Source organism: Aquarana catesbeiana, linkage group LG13 (assembly GCF_042186555.1).
Source record: "Aquarana catesbeiana isolate 2022-GZ linkage group LG13, ASM4218655v1, whole genome shotgun sequence".
Taxonomy (NCBI): Eukaryota; Metazoa; Chordata; class Amphibia; order Anura; family Ranidae; genus Aquarana; species Aquarana catesbeiana.
This window is the reverse complement of record NC_133336.1, coordinates 87,765,563-87,783,133: the sequence shown is the minus strand read 5'-3', so window position 1 is coordinate 87,783,133 and position 17,571 is coordinate 87,765,563. Positions and strand designations below refer to the sequence as shown.

Sequence of the window (17,571 nt, the reverse complement as noted above, 5' to 3'; positions counted from 1 at the left end):
GTTAAACTTCCTGCATTTACAGGTTGTTTAAAACTTGGCAGATTGCCCAGTTATTTGTTTACACAGAGAAGTTTATCCCTTTGATCTAAGAAGGAAGTTAGTTACAATGTTTCAAGTTCTAAACTTGGCAGACTGCCCAGATGCTTTCTTTTGGACAGCTGAGTGAGCAGATAATCTCTCCACTTGTTTATATGAAAGAATCGGCAAACTCAGCAGGACAGATTGTCAGAGGGGGTGAATCGAGATCACGATTTTTTAATGATTAATTGTGCAGCTCTAAGGAATGCCTTAGCTCTGTGGTGCCCAGGATTCCACTTCGCAGGGTCCAGCACCCGGAGGCCGCATTACAGGCAAAACCTCGCAGGATCTTGAGTCTTCTTTGCGAGGCTCGGGTACCATTTATCTAAGCATATAAAGCCTGTGTCAAATGGATCTGATCGGTCACCCCCTTGATTCATTTAAGAACCGTTTGTGGAACTAGAGACCTGGAGCTCAGAGAGCTCAAACAAACTGTGCCATCCACCTTGCAGACACTGGTAAAAAACTGAAGTACTTCCTGTATTTGAGGGGTTATATAGGGGATCACTTCCTGTCTAAAGACCTTTGGCCTACCAGTGTCCATTCACCTGGAAATGAAGTATAACCCAACAGGTAATGAATATTAGCCTAACTCTGTTGTCCCATGATGTATGAAAAATAAATACTGTTTTTAACGGTTTTCATCCTTTCTTGCCTATCAGGACTACGTTTCTCCTGCATTATTTCTGCATCTATTTCATGTCTACATGCAAGCCATACCTACATGTAAATAACCTGGAAAGGGCTGAGAATCCTCATGTGCTGAAAGAAGCCGGTCAGAGCTGATTACTAACAGCTGACAGCATATCCATCGAGTTAGTATATGAAGGTGGATTATGTTCAATACACCCACTGAATGTGGCACCTAGACATACTAACCCAATATAAATCTCTGAAGAAAGGGTTGGGATTACACTGACGTATATGAGAAGAGAAGAGAACGAACAGAGAGATATTCCTTGTATTCTCAGGATAAGACAACTGCTGTGCCCCATAAAAGGCTCAATAGAAACCCCAGGATCATCAACAGCATGGGGAAAAATACATTAGGGAGTGTGGGAATTTTATGGCGATAGCCTATTGTTCCCTAATTTACTGCACAAATACATTTTTCAGGGCTTTGACATTATTACAAACTTTAATTTCAGATCCTATAAGAATACATGTTTTCTTACTCAAAAGATAAAATAGTTCCTATAAAAACATAGTCTTTACCTGATCAGGACTATTTTCATCCTCATTTTCAAAAATAATTTCACTATCTGAGTCCGTTCCTGGCCTGGAAGAAAGAGGATAACAAAGGAGGGGGGCTGGGATAAATAGTTTTAATAATATAATTTTTCAAATAGTGAGTTACTCCATTTGCTTGGCTTCAACATGCTGCAGAGTGTACCGTTTTCTATATAGGCCCTGGACGGCAATATAACTTACTTTTGACTTCTCAGAATACTCACCTGCAGGTTAATGTAATGGCTTTTCCAATGTCATATACTAGGCAACTGGATTGGGGGGGGTTGTAATAACCAATTATCAATTCCCACCAAGATATTGCCTGCCTGGAGTTCCTATGCACGTGTCAGTTGTGCAAGGGTTTCCTTTAGGTACCGTTACACCAACCATTGGCTGAATGGGGAAGGGTTAGTACTTTGGTTTGGTGTTGTTTAGATATGTGTTAAAGAAAAATCATAGACCCAGCCAGCAACAAAAACCTACACACTCCATAAAGACAAAAATTTTAAGAAAGTTCAGACCAAATAGTAAGCTATGCTGTTGGGATCTACTTCATCCAGTTTCCATTCTGTTCTAATGGTGTTACAAAAGGAAAATACAACAGGATAAAACAAACAGCAGACTTACAAGAAAGATGGTGAAAAGACACCCTCTTCATCATCGTCATCCTCATCACTGGAGTCCTGATCGGAGGTGTTACCGTGCGCACTGGAGGACCGCTCGCAGGAGGTGCTCCACTCAACAGAGCTGCTCATGATTGGGGCTGGAGCATTGGCCTCCACATCATCTATCAGTCCCAGTTCATTCTTCACAGCCTGCTCCGTCTTTACCTGAACCTTCTTCTCACCACATACTGCAGGGGGTTTAGGAGTGGCAGAAGATGGGAGTTCATGCTTCTCAATCCAGGCATTGTAGTATCGCACTATGTTCTCATGGTTCAGTCTAGACAGTAATGTCACCTCGCCTTTAATTCTCCTGAACTGTTTGCTGGCAGGATTGATCTGAACTCGTTTTACTGCATAGTAGCAGCCATCCAGCTTGTTTTGAACCTGTAAGCAAGCAAGTTGAAAGCACATAATGCAGGATATTTGGAGTAAAGATGTATAACTTTCATCATTACTCTAAGGGCTGCTAGTGCATTTGACAAAGCAATGGGCATGAATAAAGTCTTAGCCTAAATCTTTGTGGGGCTTTTATGTCTAACCTGCTAACCAAAGACATGCACTGTACATTTAAAATAAGCACTCAGCTTATAGCAAATTTGGAAGGTGGTCAATGGGAGGGACAATTCATTACTTTTGCTATTCAACAATATTAGCCAGCAGAAAAATCTATTTAAATTTTTATTTAGGACATACAATCAAAATTTACAAACCTTGAAAGTAAAAAAGGCCAATGTTTTCAATAAAAACACTGCTTGCATATGGAAAACCACACATAAAGGCAACTCTTTGCAACCTGGTCCCTGCCTAAAACCTAAATGAATGGCAACACAGAGATATTCCGCAATAAAGGGAAACAAAGGAGCTGCCAGTGCACATGAAACCTTAAAGTGGAAACAACAAACACCTTCTTCAGAAGATCTCCACAAACGTATCCACAATGTCTACAACAAGGAATATTTAACAGCTCGGCTTAAGAACACGATTTCTAAATATTATAAAATATGGTGTCCCTGGCATCTTTTGGATCCACCCTAATTCTGTATGTGGAAATGTACTTTTCACTTCCCTTTGCACTATATGGGTTTTTTTTTGGCCTGGTCTGGCATGAGGGATCACATCCAGTCTCCTTCCCTTTCCTATCTTTCTCCCTCTCTATTGTTCATTATCTCTTTTTTTCCACTCTTATTTAAAGTTTAACTCACACTACTTTCGATAAGGTGGATGTCATCTACTTGATTCCACTTTCGATCTAGTGCTGGATGACATATTCACTGTCTTTTTATACATTACCTCGGGGAATTAACCATTAAAATTTAGCGAAATGTTCAATTTAAATGCTACTCAGTTAGATTTGCTGGAACATATTAATGTCCATATACAATACTTTGGACCTTGGCTTTACGGAATTTATTGACGATTGCTTGTGATGCTATAAGCCAGTGCTAGAATGTTTTTCTATTGTGTATCAATATCCAATATAACTACCTATATTTGTATTTCCTTTAAAAATCTTTTAACAAAGTAAAAAAAAAAATTACCTTGATAACAGCCCCAAAGGCACCTCTCCCCAGCATCTGTAATTCTTCAAACTCATTGAAGTAGCGAGAAAACTGCCTCTGTGACTCTATGTGGAATGAAGCATTTGATATAGAAACTTGGGGAATGACGGTTTCTGTGCAGTCCACTCCTGTGTAATCTGGGCGAAAAAAAACAAAAAGGTCTCCATAACAATTCTACTTTTTTGCATATTGCTCCTAAAATGTACATTGCATGTATTTGCCAAATGGGACTTTGGCAAAATACCAGTTTTTAAAGCGGAGTTCCATTCTTTTTTTAGTTTATTAAAAGTCAGCAGCTACAAAAAGTATAGCTGCTGACTTTTATTAAACATCCAGTTACCTGTCCCATGATCCAGTGATGCGGGCGCCCGAAGCCCCGCTACTCTCTCCCTCCTCTCTGCGGCGCCGTCATTGGAAATGTGGGCACCCTGCCGTGACAGCTTGTGGCTTCATGGCCCGGCGCGAGTTGCGCTGAGCTCTCTCAATGGACAGGCAATCCTCTGGGACCTGTGACGTGTCCCAGAAGATTGCCTAGAGGGAGGGGCCGCCTAGGGGGAGAGGAGTCGTAGCTTAAGTCGCCTGAAGGCGGAACGAGGAAGTAGGATAGGAAGTTCCTCTCTAAAGTAAGTACCCACTCCCCCTCCCCAAATGTGGCATGTAAGGGCGCAAGGAGTAGGTAAAGCGGAAGTTCCACTTTTGGGTGGAACTCCGTAAAGTAAAGAATACACAGAATTCTCTGAACTATCCTTTCGGCCTCACGTCCAATTATTGTCCAACCCTTGCCGCCTCAACCTCTGCAACATCTCCAAAATAAGCACCTTTCTAACCAATGACACCACAAAGCTACTAGTTCACTCCCTGGTCATCTCTCACCTCAACTACTGCAACTCCCTCCTCATTGACTTACCTTTATATCGTCTATCCCCCCTTCAGTCCATCATGAATGCTGCTGCCAGACTCATCCACTTTACTAAACGCTCGGCGTCTGCTACTTCTCTCTGCCAATCCCTCCATTGTCTGCCACTCACCCAAACTAATTAAATTCAAAATACTAACAACAAAGCCATGCTCAGTTCAGCCCCAGCTACATCACTAGCCTAGTCTCAAAATACCAACCTAATTGTTCTCTTCCTTCCTCCCAAGACCTCCTGCTCTCTAGCTCCCTCGTCACATCCTCCCATGCTCATCTCCAGGACTTTTCCCGAACCTCTCCAATTCTATGGAACTCCCTACCCAAATCTGTCCAATTATCTCCCTCTCAGTTTGCTTTTAGACATTCCCTGAAAACCCTCCTCTTCAGAGAAGCCTATTCTGCCCCTACCTAACAACTACTTTTTCTTCATCAGCTACTATGTAACTATGTATGTAGCTCATCCCCCTCAGCTTTTACCTTTTGTATCACTTGACCCTCCCTCCTAGATTGTAAGCTCTAATGAGCAGGGCCCTCTGATTCCCCCTGTATTGAATTGTTTTATAACTGTACTGTCTGCCCTCATGTTGTAAAGCGCTGCGCAAACTGTTGGTGCTATATAGATCCTGTATAATAATAATAATACTCAGTTTTCAGTTTGCACGACTTGTAACTGTATAAGACAAGTATTGGGACTACCATTTCTGAGCTCAGGCTGGAAATGCTACCTGCCTGGCTATTATGTGTTTATAATTTAAATGACTGCACTACTATCAATATATCTCAAATACTGCAGCTCACCAATAAAGTGCTAAATTAGTGCTCCGAAAATTGTGTTATACAAAGGTTGATAGCACAGCAATCACATATCTCAATGGAAATAACATAAATATCACAAGAAAATAAAACTTATAACCACCAACACACATAAACACCATAAGTGATCTTTGTATATGCAAACAAAATAAGTCTCTAAAATTGAATACATCTTAGACCCCTTGTACACTCGAAGGCATTTTGCAGGCGCTATAGCGTTAAAAATAGCGCCTGCAATTCCCCCTCAAACAGCTGCTCCATTGTCTCCAGTGTGAAAGCCTGAGGGCTTTCACACTGGAGCGGTGCGCTGGCAGGCCGTCAGGAAAAGTCCTGCCAGCAACTTCTTTGGAGCGGTGAAGGAGTGGTGTGTGTTTACCGTTCCTCCACCGCTGCTCCCCATTGAAATCAATGGGGCAGCGCGGCTATGCCACCGGCAAAACACCGCTATTGCGGCGCATTGCGGGCGGTTTTAACCCTTTCTCGACCGCCAGCGGGGGTTAAAAGCGCCCCCCGCTAGTGGCCGAAATGCACCGCAAATCCGACGGTAAAACGCCGCTAAAAATAGCAGCGTTTTACTGCCAACGCTATGGGCGGCGCAGTGTGAAAGGGGTCTTAATGTCCACGAACATTCTTATCTTCATTCTCAAAAAAATGTGGAAATCTTCAAAACACCAGCAAACTGTCCACCACTTGAGCGTCACACTATATGACCCTTCTAAAAGTTCAGATAACATGCAGTTCAAAGGAATAATACAACCATTATCGGATCGGCTTCATCTCATAGCCATATTGTACACATCATATAGTGCTTGGTAGCATGCCAATATCACACCAGGTGTGTAGAAGTTTAAAGTGATTGTAAAGCCTCAAGGTTTTTCACCTTAATGCATTCTATGCATTAAGGTGAAAAACCTCCTGTGCTGCAGCTCCCCCCAGACCCCCCTTTTTTTTACTTGAGCCCGATCAGATACAGCGATGTGCACGAGCGCAGTGGCTCCAGCTGCTGTCTCTCTCCCCATTGGACAGAATGATAGCAGCAGGAGCCATTGGCTCCTGCTTCTGTCAATCAAATCCAGTGACACGGGAGCGAGCAAAGTCCCACAGTCTGTGTCAATGGACGCTGCAGCGGGACTTGGGAGTGAGCCCGCACTGGTGCCCCCTGGGAAAGTGGCTTTCCGTGGAGGCACCTAATGAAGAGGAGGGGTCTGGAGTGCCGGGGGTACACCCCAGAAGAAGAGGATTGGGGTTGCTCTGTGCAAAACGATTGCACAGAGCAGGTAAGTAAAAGCATTTTTTTTTTTTATAAAAATAACAAAAAAGGAGGGTTTACAACCCCTTTAATAAAAAGCGAGGTATGCGGTTTAGAGGTATAAGTGACATGCCGCCTCATCCCTGGATAAAGTCCATCACCAAGACAAAAGAGATGAGGCCAAAGCACATACTGGAGGTTCTGTAGTGCTTGATCATTAATGGGCGGGTGAGAGATACTTGGAGTGGCACATTTACAATACACAGTGACACAGGGGCTTACATTCTGATACTTGCATTATTGGTGCAGGCTGTTGCACGCAAACATGTGAGTAATCGTCCAAGGCTTGTTATTTTGTTTTTAAAGTGGTTTTAAATAATATAACACTATTTGGAGCATTATATATTTTCCATATAGTGCCTGAAATCTATATGTGTACAATACGGCTGTGAGGCAAAGGTGAAGCAGAACAATTTAGTGAGTATTATTCCCACAAGGCACTTACAGTACCTTGCAAAAGTATTCACCCCCCCCCCCCCCCAACTTGGTATTTTTCGTGTTTTGTTGCCTCAAAACCTGGAATTACCACGGATTGTTTGAGGATTTGCATAATTTAATTTACAGAACATGCCCACAACTTTGAAGAGGTTTTTTTTTTTATTTATTGTGAAGCAAAACAACGAAATAGGAAAAAAATAACAGAAAAAGTCAATGTGCATAACTATTCACCCCCCTAAAGTCAATACTTTGTAGAGCCACCTTTTGCGGCTATCACAGCTCCAAGTCACTTTGGATAAGTCTCTATGAGCTTGCCACATTTTAGCACTCGGATTTTTGCCCATTCCTCCTTGTAAAACTGCTCCAGCTCCTTCAAGTTGGATGGTTTGCGCTTGTGAACAGCAATCTTTAAGTCTGAGCACAGATTTTTTTATTGGATTGAGGTCTGGGCTTTGACTACGCCATTCCCACACATTGACATGTTTCCCCTTAAACCACTCAAGTGTTGCTTTAGCAGTGTGTTTGGGGTCATTGTCCTGCTGGAAGGTGAACCTCCATCCCAGCCTCAAATCACACACAGAGCGGTACAGGTTTTGCTCAAGAATATCCCTGTATTTAGCACCATCCATCTTTTCCTCAACTCTGACCTGTTTTCCAGTCCTGACTGCTGAAAATCATCCCCACAGCACGATGTTACCACCACCATGTTTCACGGTGTGGATGGTGTTCTATGGGTGATGTGATGGGTTTGCGCCAGACATAGCGTTTTCTTTGATGGCCAAAAAGATCAATTTTAGTCTCATCAGACCAGAGCACCTTCCTCCATACATTTTGGGAGTCTCCCACATGCCTGTTCATAAACTTAAAACGTGTCATTTTGTTTTTTGCTGAAAGGAATGGCTTTCTTCTGGCCAACTCTATGGAGCGTACAGCTTATTGTCGTCCTATGTACAGATACTCCAGTCTCTGCTGTGGAACTCTGCAGCTCCTCCAGGGTTACCTTAGGTCTCTGTGCTGCCTCTCGGATTAATGCCCTCCTTGACCGGTCCGCGAGTTTTGCTGTGCGGCCGTCTCTTGGCAGGTTTTCTGTTGTGCCATGTTGTTTCCATTTGGTTATGATAGATTTGATGGTGCTCCTAGGGATCATCAAAGATTTGGATATTTTTTTATAACCTAACCCTGACTTGTACTTAACAACACTGTCCCTTACTTGTTTGGGGAGTTCCTTGGTCTTCATGGCAGTGTTTGGTTAGTGGTGCCTCTTGCTTAGGTGTTGCAGCCTCTGGGGCCTTTCAAAAAAAAAAAGTGTGTATATGTAATGACAGATCATGTGACACTTAGATTGCACACAGGTGGACATCATTTCACTAATTATGTGACTTCTGAAGGTAATTCGTTGCTCCAGAGCTTTTTATGGGCTTTATAACAAAGGGGGTGAATACATACGCACATGCCAATTATCAGTTATTTATTTCTGAAAAACAGTTTTATGTATATATATTTTTTTAATTTTACTTCACCAACTTAGACTATTGTTTTCTGATCAGCATACTAGCTCATTATGTATTACTTACCTTAGATCGAAGCCCCCGCAGCGGCCCTCGTTCACCGCTCCGGCCGACAACGTTTCTCCCCAGAGTTACTTCCGGGTATCGCGGCTCCGGCGATGTGATTGGCCGGAGCCGCGATGATGTCACATGTGCGCGGGAGCCACCGGTAACGGCACAGTCTAACTGAAGCAACAGCACGTACATGCCATTGCTTCAGTGCGCATGTGCAGATGACATTGGCACATACAAATACAGGGGATATCTCCTAAACCGTTCAGGTTTAGGAGATATCCAGGGTACGTACAGGTAAGTCTTATTATAGGTTTGCCTGTAGCAAAAAATTTGTTGTAAGGGTTTACAAACACTTTAAAAAAAACATTGAACTAAAGGCTGTAATGTAACAAAATGGGTAAAAAGCCAGGGGGGGGGGGGGGGGGGTGAATACTTTTGCAAGGCACTGTATGTTCTTAAAGTTTACTAGGGCCATACAATTCTGTGCTTTCAACCTTTGTCTAATAAAAGGTTTAGCTTGCATGGCTATTATACTGAACAACTGACTTCAATACTTTCAGTCACAGACTTGGAACAGAGTGTGCAAATCAAGAAAGTCAGGAGTGATATTTTGTATGCTTGTTCAGAGTGACTCAAAGCATTGAACCAAGGGGTCAGCATAAGAGACAGCATATCAACTAGCCTTTTCATAAAGAGAGCTTAGTGAAGCCAGCCTCTCTGTTGATCCCATAGTCATATTGCTTTTGGGCTCACCCTCTGGACTGTCTTCAGTGAGTGAGCATTGTGGAGGAGGATTAATGAAGCTGTGACCCAACAACTGCTGTGCACTCCAGCGTTCCTTGTCTTCCAGGCACACGCAACTAATTACAAAAACATACCATTAGTTCCTATGAAGTCATGCATATATACATGTATGTTCTCATCAGACAACAAAAGCACCGTATTCCAATAAAAAGGCACAAATATCAAAGTTATGACAAAAACATTTTTTTAAAAGAGTTGAGAAAACTAAAGTAAATAACCAACCTCTGGTTTTCAGGAAAACAGACCAACTGTAAAGAACAGCCCTGCTGAGAACTCTTCCAGTTTGATGTGACATAATTCTGGGCGTCAGGAGAATGCGGCTCACTGTTCTCCTTCCTATGCAACAGTACTCTGCCTGGCCATTCAGATACCCTGTGCTGTCACATGGGGATAGGGACAGAGTCCCTTACATGTAATAAATGACACAGGATTCACAGAGCACTACGGGTTTTTTAAACAACAAAGCTGGAAGGAGGGGAAATAATGAGAGAGAGGAGGGGAAGAAGGTGAAAACATGTGAAAGTGAGCCTTAAGCCCCATACACACTATTAGATTTTCTACAGATTTTTGTCTTCAGATTTACCAAAACCATATATTACAAAGTCAAACCATAATGCCGCGTACACACGATCGGACATTCCGACAACAAAATCCGTGGATTTTTTCCGACGGATGTTGGCTCAAACTTGTCTTGCATACACACGGTCGCATAAAACTTGTCGGAAATTCCGAACGTCAAGAACGCGGTGACGTACAACATGTACGACAAGCTGAGAAAAGTGAAGTTCAATATCCAGCGCGGCTCTTCTGCTTGATTCCGAGCATGCGTGGAACTTTGTGCGTCGGAATTGTGTACACACGATCGGAATTTACAACAACGGATTTTGTTGTTGGAAAATTTGAGATCTCAAATTTTGTGTGACGGAGATTCCAATGGAGCCTACACACCGTCGGAATTTCCAACAACAAGCTCCCATTGAACAATTTCCATCAGGAAAATCCAACCATGTGTACGGGGCATTAGAGTTTCATTTTGTATGCTATCAGGCAGGCCCTTGCACTACATGATTTTGGTAAATCTGAAGACAAAAATCTGCAGAAAATCTAATAGTGTGTATGGGGCCTTAGGCTAAGTTCACACTGGCAATAAAAGCAGGCATTTGAGAGATGTTAAAAAACGCCCCTCAAAGGTCTATGCAAATGATACAATGGACAGCACATAATGCTGTTCACACTATCAAAACATTAATCGTTAGCGTCACGTTGCTTCAAAATTGAAGCCTCATGTCGAGTCAGGAGGCATTTAAAGCTTTTCAATGCCTCCCATTCAAGTCTATGGTAACACTTTGCAAACACTCTGGCAGGCAGTTGTGGGGCGTTAAGATTAGCTTATTAACTAAAATGGAACAGGCGTTTGTGGAGCAGTTTTAACGCACCTTACGCTCAACAAACGCTTCAAAACTGCCCATAGGGAGTTTGGGGAACATTTTTAACTTGTCATTAACGCTTGTAAAATGCCAGTCTAACACCCGTACTAACGCTATAGGAACGTTTGTTAAGCATTAGAAATTTAGTCAAGTGTGAACAAGCCCTAAAGCTTATGAAAATGTATAGCATTAAAACATATTAAGAAATGTGCAAAGCAAAAAAAAAAAAAAAGTTGGAGTAAACATGTACTAAACCATCTAAAGCATTTTGGGGGTGTAACACGAGATTCCTGGGGAAAGATGAGTACCTCCAGTCCGGTGCATACTTGCGATTGGGAGCTTACCGATCATGTGACCACTAGGCGCCATGCACAAAAGAAAGGCATAACGCAAATCTATATTTTGATTTATTTTCTTACAGGTGCATTTTCCCACTACTATATGTAGTAATTTTTACAGGGGAGGGGGTCCTGAACTAATAAGCAGACCATTCTGCTTCTTTTCACTTTTCCGTCCGTTCTCCCCTTTTTAACCGGGTAGACACTAATTGTTTTTTTTCATCGTTGAACCAAACTGACAGCTCTGGTTGGAGCCGCTGTACTAACAGTCTGACATTAGTACAACGATCTCCCCCCCGCTGAGCTGTACTAAGCTGGGACAGCCCCCGCCAGAACACTCCGGTCAGCACACTCAGCCATTACCTGAGATCGCTGATCGGAAGCCAGTCAGCTGCTGGTTTTCCAGCATGCTTGTCCGACAGAAGTCGGCTTCTGTTAAATCGGCTGACATACTGTTATATTCTTAATATCTAAATTTGAATTCGGTCCTATAAGTAGATAGTTGAGGTTATGAAATCCCCTGTAATTATGTGTGGATGGAAGGTCTTTTGAGCTAATGACTTACAGATGTTGACATTTGAGCTGAGTTCTTAATTTCGGGAAGCTGTCAAGACATTTTGATTGATATTTCTGGTTATATTTTCTTAAAAGCAATTCATATGTTACTGATATTCTGTTTGAGAAACTATGTGTATATTCATTCTGTGGCAGGCTGACTATCATCCCCCACTTTCGGTGTTAATTAGACATGCTGGTCAAATGGAATTCTTACTCCTAGCCCCCACCCTTGTGGGGAGTGGATGGGAAGTGATAATGGGAGTAATATGGGAGTGGTTAGTTTGGCGCAAAATTTAACAAAGGGATCAGGTTTATTTAAGTCAAGAGCTGGATGCAGAGGAAGGCTTTTTTCTTCTTCTTCTCTTCAATTCTAAGATATCTACAGAAATCTGCATACAGAAAGCTGCTCTCAGGACAAAGGAAATTTCCGCCATCTTTAGCCCGTCTTGAACTTATATTTTTGGAACAAACAACTTTATCTTACAATCTTTGATCTTATTTGAACCTACTTTTATTTTGTATTTAAATCTCTAACTTTTGTAAGTATTTTTGTAACTTGTGTGGAAATAAAATCAAACTATTTGATTCTCGCTGAGTCAGTCATAGAACTAAGAAATGTGTCTCACAATCATCTAGAAAAGGCAGAAGAGTCTTTTCACAGCTATATTGACTTTATTACACATACACACCATCCGAATGTCGGGCGTTTTATATTGAACAGGCCAATGTCTCACGAAATTCAGCCCATGTGTACTAGCCATTTCTTTACAATCTTTTTAGCATTATTATTTAATGTTTATTAAAAGTTACTTGACGCTGCACTGGTCTTCCACTTTTGTGAATGTTTTGACGATATGTCGCCCACACCTTTGATCCTTTTTCTGGGTGGCTACCTGAAGACATCCCCATATTTGTAGATGATATTGATCAATGTATTTGTATTAGGATGTTGATATTTACTGACTACCATATTTGTGTGGATATTGTCAAGTTGTACTTACAATTTCAATGTGGATTTCATTTTATATTACTTTTGAAACCTTTGAGAATAAAAATATATTCAACCTAATAAGTAGACCATGCATTTTACTGCAAGGTGCACTTTAAAATTTAAACTTTTATTTTTGTAGGCATGACCATAACAAATAAATAAAATATATACAACTCAAGGTTCACACTAGTGCTGCTGTATAATTAAGCATTTTTTAGTGTGATTTTGATGTTTTATTGCTTCATGTTTTCTTGGCGGACACTGGTTGTTCAAAACCCTGCCAAAAACTCATGTATGTGCGTTTTTCATGTACTCCCATTGAAGTGTATGCAGCCAAAAAGGAACTATGCTGCACCAAAAGAACCACCTGCACCTTTTCCAAAAATTGCACTGCATCATGTTGCATTGATGTAAACAGGCACCATAGAGCATAAGGAGATTTCCATTGCTGTGCATTGCAACATGACACAGACGTAGGAAATTGCACTAGTGTTAACAAGGCGTACTGTAACCTGGGACATAATGATCAATAACAAAAAAAAAGAAAAAAGAAAAGAAAAAAGAAAAGAAAAAAAAGGACTTACTTTTTGAGGAAATCCTGGAAGTCAGCAGGCAACTCACTGGGTACTTTCACTGGATATTCTCTAACCACCTTCCCCTGGCTAAGTGACAGCAGCAAGAGGCCAAGTTTCCATATATCACCCTTCTTCCCAGTTTTACTTGGCAGAGGATCCTCGCTGAAACGGACTTTGGTCTGCTCAAAAATGTCCTCCTTGCAGATGTCTGCCAGGCGTTTGGAAAGGCTATAGTCTGTTAATTTGACTTTCTCATCAATAGTCACCAGCACGCAAGAGGCGCATAATACCTTGTGTACAACGGAATTACTGTGCAAATAATCCAAAGCTGATAGAAGCTGAGATGTGTAACGTCGAAGCTGGTCCACAGGAACCTGAACCTCCCGTGCAAGGAAGCTGGAAAGTTTAGTTCCATTTACATGTTCAACCACAATGCCGACAGAAATGGAATCTTCCTTCTCCTTCACTGTCATGGCAAGATAATGCACAATATTGGGATGATTAAGCTTGGTGAGGGAGCTAAATTCAGTCTCAGTACCTTGAATCTGATGGACAAATTAAACAAGAGTATTTAAGGAAATGAAATAGGTCACCAGGATTACCCTATGCCTACAGTCCATCTAAAATATCCTGCACAATTCTAAAAATCACCGAACACAAGGAAATTCAACTAAACTTTTTAATTAAATCTTTAGCCTAATACAGGAAGGATTTTTATTTTTCAAACATCTGAAGGAAAGAAATGCTTCTATGACACTGATATGATATATCCTGCTAACATGGGGTTACAAGACCAAATGAATGTTAATTTCTTAAATGGGATCAATGGAGCTACACTGTAAAATTTAATGAGTTACTAAACCCAGCATGCTTGTTATACTCACTGTGGAACCTAAGGGTTTAATCCTACATATTGTGTAAAAATTCTGTTTGATCCTGTATGCACAGATCCTCCCCTTCTTTCATTGCCCCTAAACATGTCCAGATAAGACAGAGTTAGTGGAGTCAGGCTGCACATGCTCAGTTTGGTGTATATTGCTAGAGTTTGTTTTTTTTTCTTGGGAGAGTGCTTGAGATCAGAACTGTTCAGACAGAGAGTCAGGAGTCCTGTTCTGATAGGACAGCCAGTTCAGTATGAAAACTGCTCCTACAAGCTTTAACCGGGCACTGATAGAAGTCACAAGAATGCTATATACTGCTGATGAAAAAAGGTATTTTACAGTTTATATTTACTAAAGTAATTGCATTTCCATGCTCTGTGGGAGACCATAGTAAATGCAGGCTCCTGGGTTTAGTAACACTTTAAAGCTGAATTCCAGGAATTAAGCAACTTTTCAAAAAGTGAAGGCACACTATGAGTCAAGTCCAATTAGCTGCATGTCATCTCCAGGACTATCTATTACTTATATGCGACAGGTTTATTGCACTCCCGGGAGAACACACTCTGGCTGGGAGAGGAGAGAAGCGCACACAGCAGTTATGCCTGTCCCTCCCCTCTGCTGCCCATTCACAGAAGCCTTTGTATTTTGTGAATGAGCTAACATAATACAAAGGCTTCCGTGAATGTGCGAAAGGAGGGGAGATGTGGGAATAGCAATTCCAGCAACTCTAGAAGGAACTGAGACCATAGTGAGTAGCCTCTGAGCTCCAGAAGTTATCTTTCTGAAGGACAATAAACCTGTCAGATGTGAAAAATAAAGAGACGGCAGGCACCTTGTTAGACTTAACTTATGGTTTTGCCTGTAATTTTTACAAAGTAGCTGAATTCCTAGAATTCAGCTTTAAATTATTTTGCTCAATATCAGTGTCATTTGTAAGCAACCCTGCAATATTCATTAAAATAGAACTATAATCAGGTATTTTCCTTATAATATAGTCCATAATGGCCAACTAATTTCCAATAAGCAACTCATCTAGCTTTTCCATGTTGGGTCAGTGTTGCAGAGATTAATTACGGCAAGTCTTCTGATGTTGCTGATGGGATGGGATGGGATGATGGGATGGCTGCTGTACTCCTCTTCCTGTAGTAAAAAGGTCAGCCCATTGCCTACACACTAATTAAATCACGCACATAACAGCAGAAACAACATGGCATTCTAGCTGAGCCAATATCACAGGATCTCTATCATGATTTACCAGTGCAGTGCTGAGAATGAATACAGAGGGGAACATGCACAGAGCTGTAGCGCCTATAATCTAAAATGTTTTACTGGCAATCTGCTAACTTTCAAATTAAAAAATGCCTGAGCATGTAAAGAAACTAGATAAATTATTTAGGGGAATTATTTACTTGGGAGTAAAGTTTAGTTTAGAAAAAAACAAACAAACGACTTCCAATACAATCATTCCTGCATATGTACATTTACCCAGGTTTTGTTTCTTTAAAACACTGCGAGTACCAAAAAAATCTCTGTTGATCCTGCAACAAATCCAGTGAGCCCCTAACTTAGAGAAGAGAGCCAACAAAACTGCACTGAAATATCAAGCAAAAGTAACCTCCAGGGTTACTTCTGAACTAATGAATACCTCTCCCCTTGTAACGGAGATGAGGAGTGAGGGAAGTGTTCTGTAGTCCAAAGGCAGAGTGAGCATCTTAAAGTGATAAAGCTCCCTCATCCTAAGTGTGCTACTGGCATGAGCATCAGAGGGGGAAAATGCCTTAGAAAGGAAAACGAATGCAGCCATCACATCTAAGGACTGGTAAGTTGTGATATATTACATTTTTGTTCCTGGGTTTAGAAACACTTTAAAGCTAGGGAATGCAATCTCTAAAATCCCATAAAAGCTTTAACATGTCAATGAAATTTCAAACATATTTTTCAATAATTTGAAATCATCAAAATAATACCTTATCATCGTGTTGTGATGGTCCTTATTCAGGAACTTCCCTGTTTTAATGTAACAATGATCTGTCCCCTTCACCTAATTGTATTCCTGCATTGTCACACAGGCTCCTTATGGAAAATATAAGTGGCCGTTTTCACACATTACACAGACATGGGTTACTTTTGCCACCATCAGGAAACCTGCTCTAAGAAATGGCATGTAGCCATCGAAGGAGTGCATGCCTGTATACAGGAAGTGCCTGAAAGAGGATGCACCACTGGGATGCTACAAATTATAAAAAGAAAAGTACCGTATTTATCGGCGTATAACACGCACTTTTTTCCCCTTAAAATCAGGGGAAAATCGCGGGTGCGTGTTATACGCCGATCCCCCGCTGACTGAGCGGAGCGATCGCGATTTAAAAAATCGCGATGAAATACACAGAGCCGGTCCTCGGCTCTTCTCGCCCACTTTCGGCTTCACTCGAGCGCCGCCCGAACCTAGCCGAGTGTACTCGGCTAGGTTTGGCTAGCTCCGAGTGGAGCTGAAAGTGGCCGAAAGTGAACGAGAGCTGCCAAGAAGAGCCGAGGACCGGCTCTGTGTATTTCGGCACCATTTTCAAACTGCAGTGACACTGACATGTCACTGCAGTTTAACTGCAGCCTGGGCAAGGCTGCAAAAGGACACAGACAAGCTTCAGATCGGCACTGGCAAAGCTGCAAGGCTGCAAATGGATACTGATAAGGCTGCAAATGACTGCAAGGCTGCAAATGACACCAAGGCTGCTGACTGCAAGGCTGCAAATGACACTGGACAAGCATGCAGATGGACGCTGTGCAAGGCTGCATTGATGGGCATTTAAATGTAAGTTTTTTTCCTTAAAACATTTTTTTCCTTATAATTCCCTCCTAAACTTGGGGTGCATGTTATACTCCGGCGCGTGTTATACGCCGATAAATACGGTATATTGTTTAAATGTGATTCAGTTAGGGTTTACATCTACTTCAAGCATGCATTAGAATTTGCTCGTTACCAGAATCCAAAGAAAAAACAAGGCCACAAAAACAACACTAATTACATTGTACCTGTTTCTTGCATTTGTCCACCTTCTCTTTTTCCTGGTTTGTGAGAAACTTGCCCATCTTCTTTTGCCATTGAAGCACCCATTCATAGATCATGACAAAATGGCCAGATGCAATTTCCAAACCATTGTAAACTGATTTCCCAAGCTGTTCATCTTTTCCTGCATACAATGTTAAAAAATAAATAAAATATGGATATGCCTGAAATTCAGATATAAACAGGAGTCCTCAGAGCCCTAGAGATCACAGCAGATATCAGTCACATTTCTTTCCACAGTGGCATTAATACTTTCTGACTAGGTGACCTGGAACAAAAGTGCAACTCAGGAGCTCTGACTTCAGTTCCATACACATTTGTCCCAGAACAGACAAGGGGAATTCAGTGATGTTTCTGATCTGCATA

General features: G+C 41.6%; 1 protein-coding gene across 2 annotated transcripts in view; it reads right to left on the bottom strand.

Annotated features, from left to right (window-relative positions):
• EIF2AK4 (eukaryotic translation initiation factor 2 alpha kinase 4) overlaps window positions 1-17,571 on the bottom strand; it is a 208,410-nt gene that overhangs the window by 119,831 nt on the left and 71,008 nt on the right. For both annotated transcript variants that reach the window (XM_073610756.1, XM_073610757.1), the window contains 6 exons: window positions 17,172-17,329; window positions 13,270-13,805; window positions 9,321-9,427; window positions 3,512-3,669; window positions 1,936-2,357; window positions 1,294-1,357 (listed from right to left, as the gene is read on the bottom strand). In XM_073610756.1, coding sequence (XP_073466857.1) covers window positions 1,294-1,357; window positions 1,936-2,357; window positions 3,512-3,669; window positions 9,321-9,427; window positions 13,270-13,805; window positions 17,172-17,329 — 1,445 coding nt within the window. The remainder of the gene's footprint in view (window positions 1-1,293; window positions 1,358-1,935; window positions 2,358-3,511; window positions 3,670-9,320; window positions 9,428-13,269; window positions 13,806-17,171; window positions 17,330-17,571) is intronic.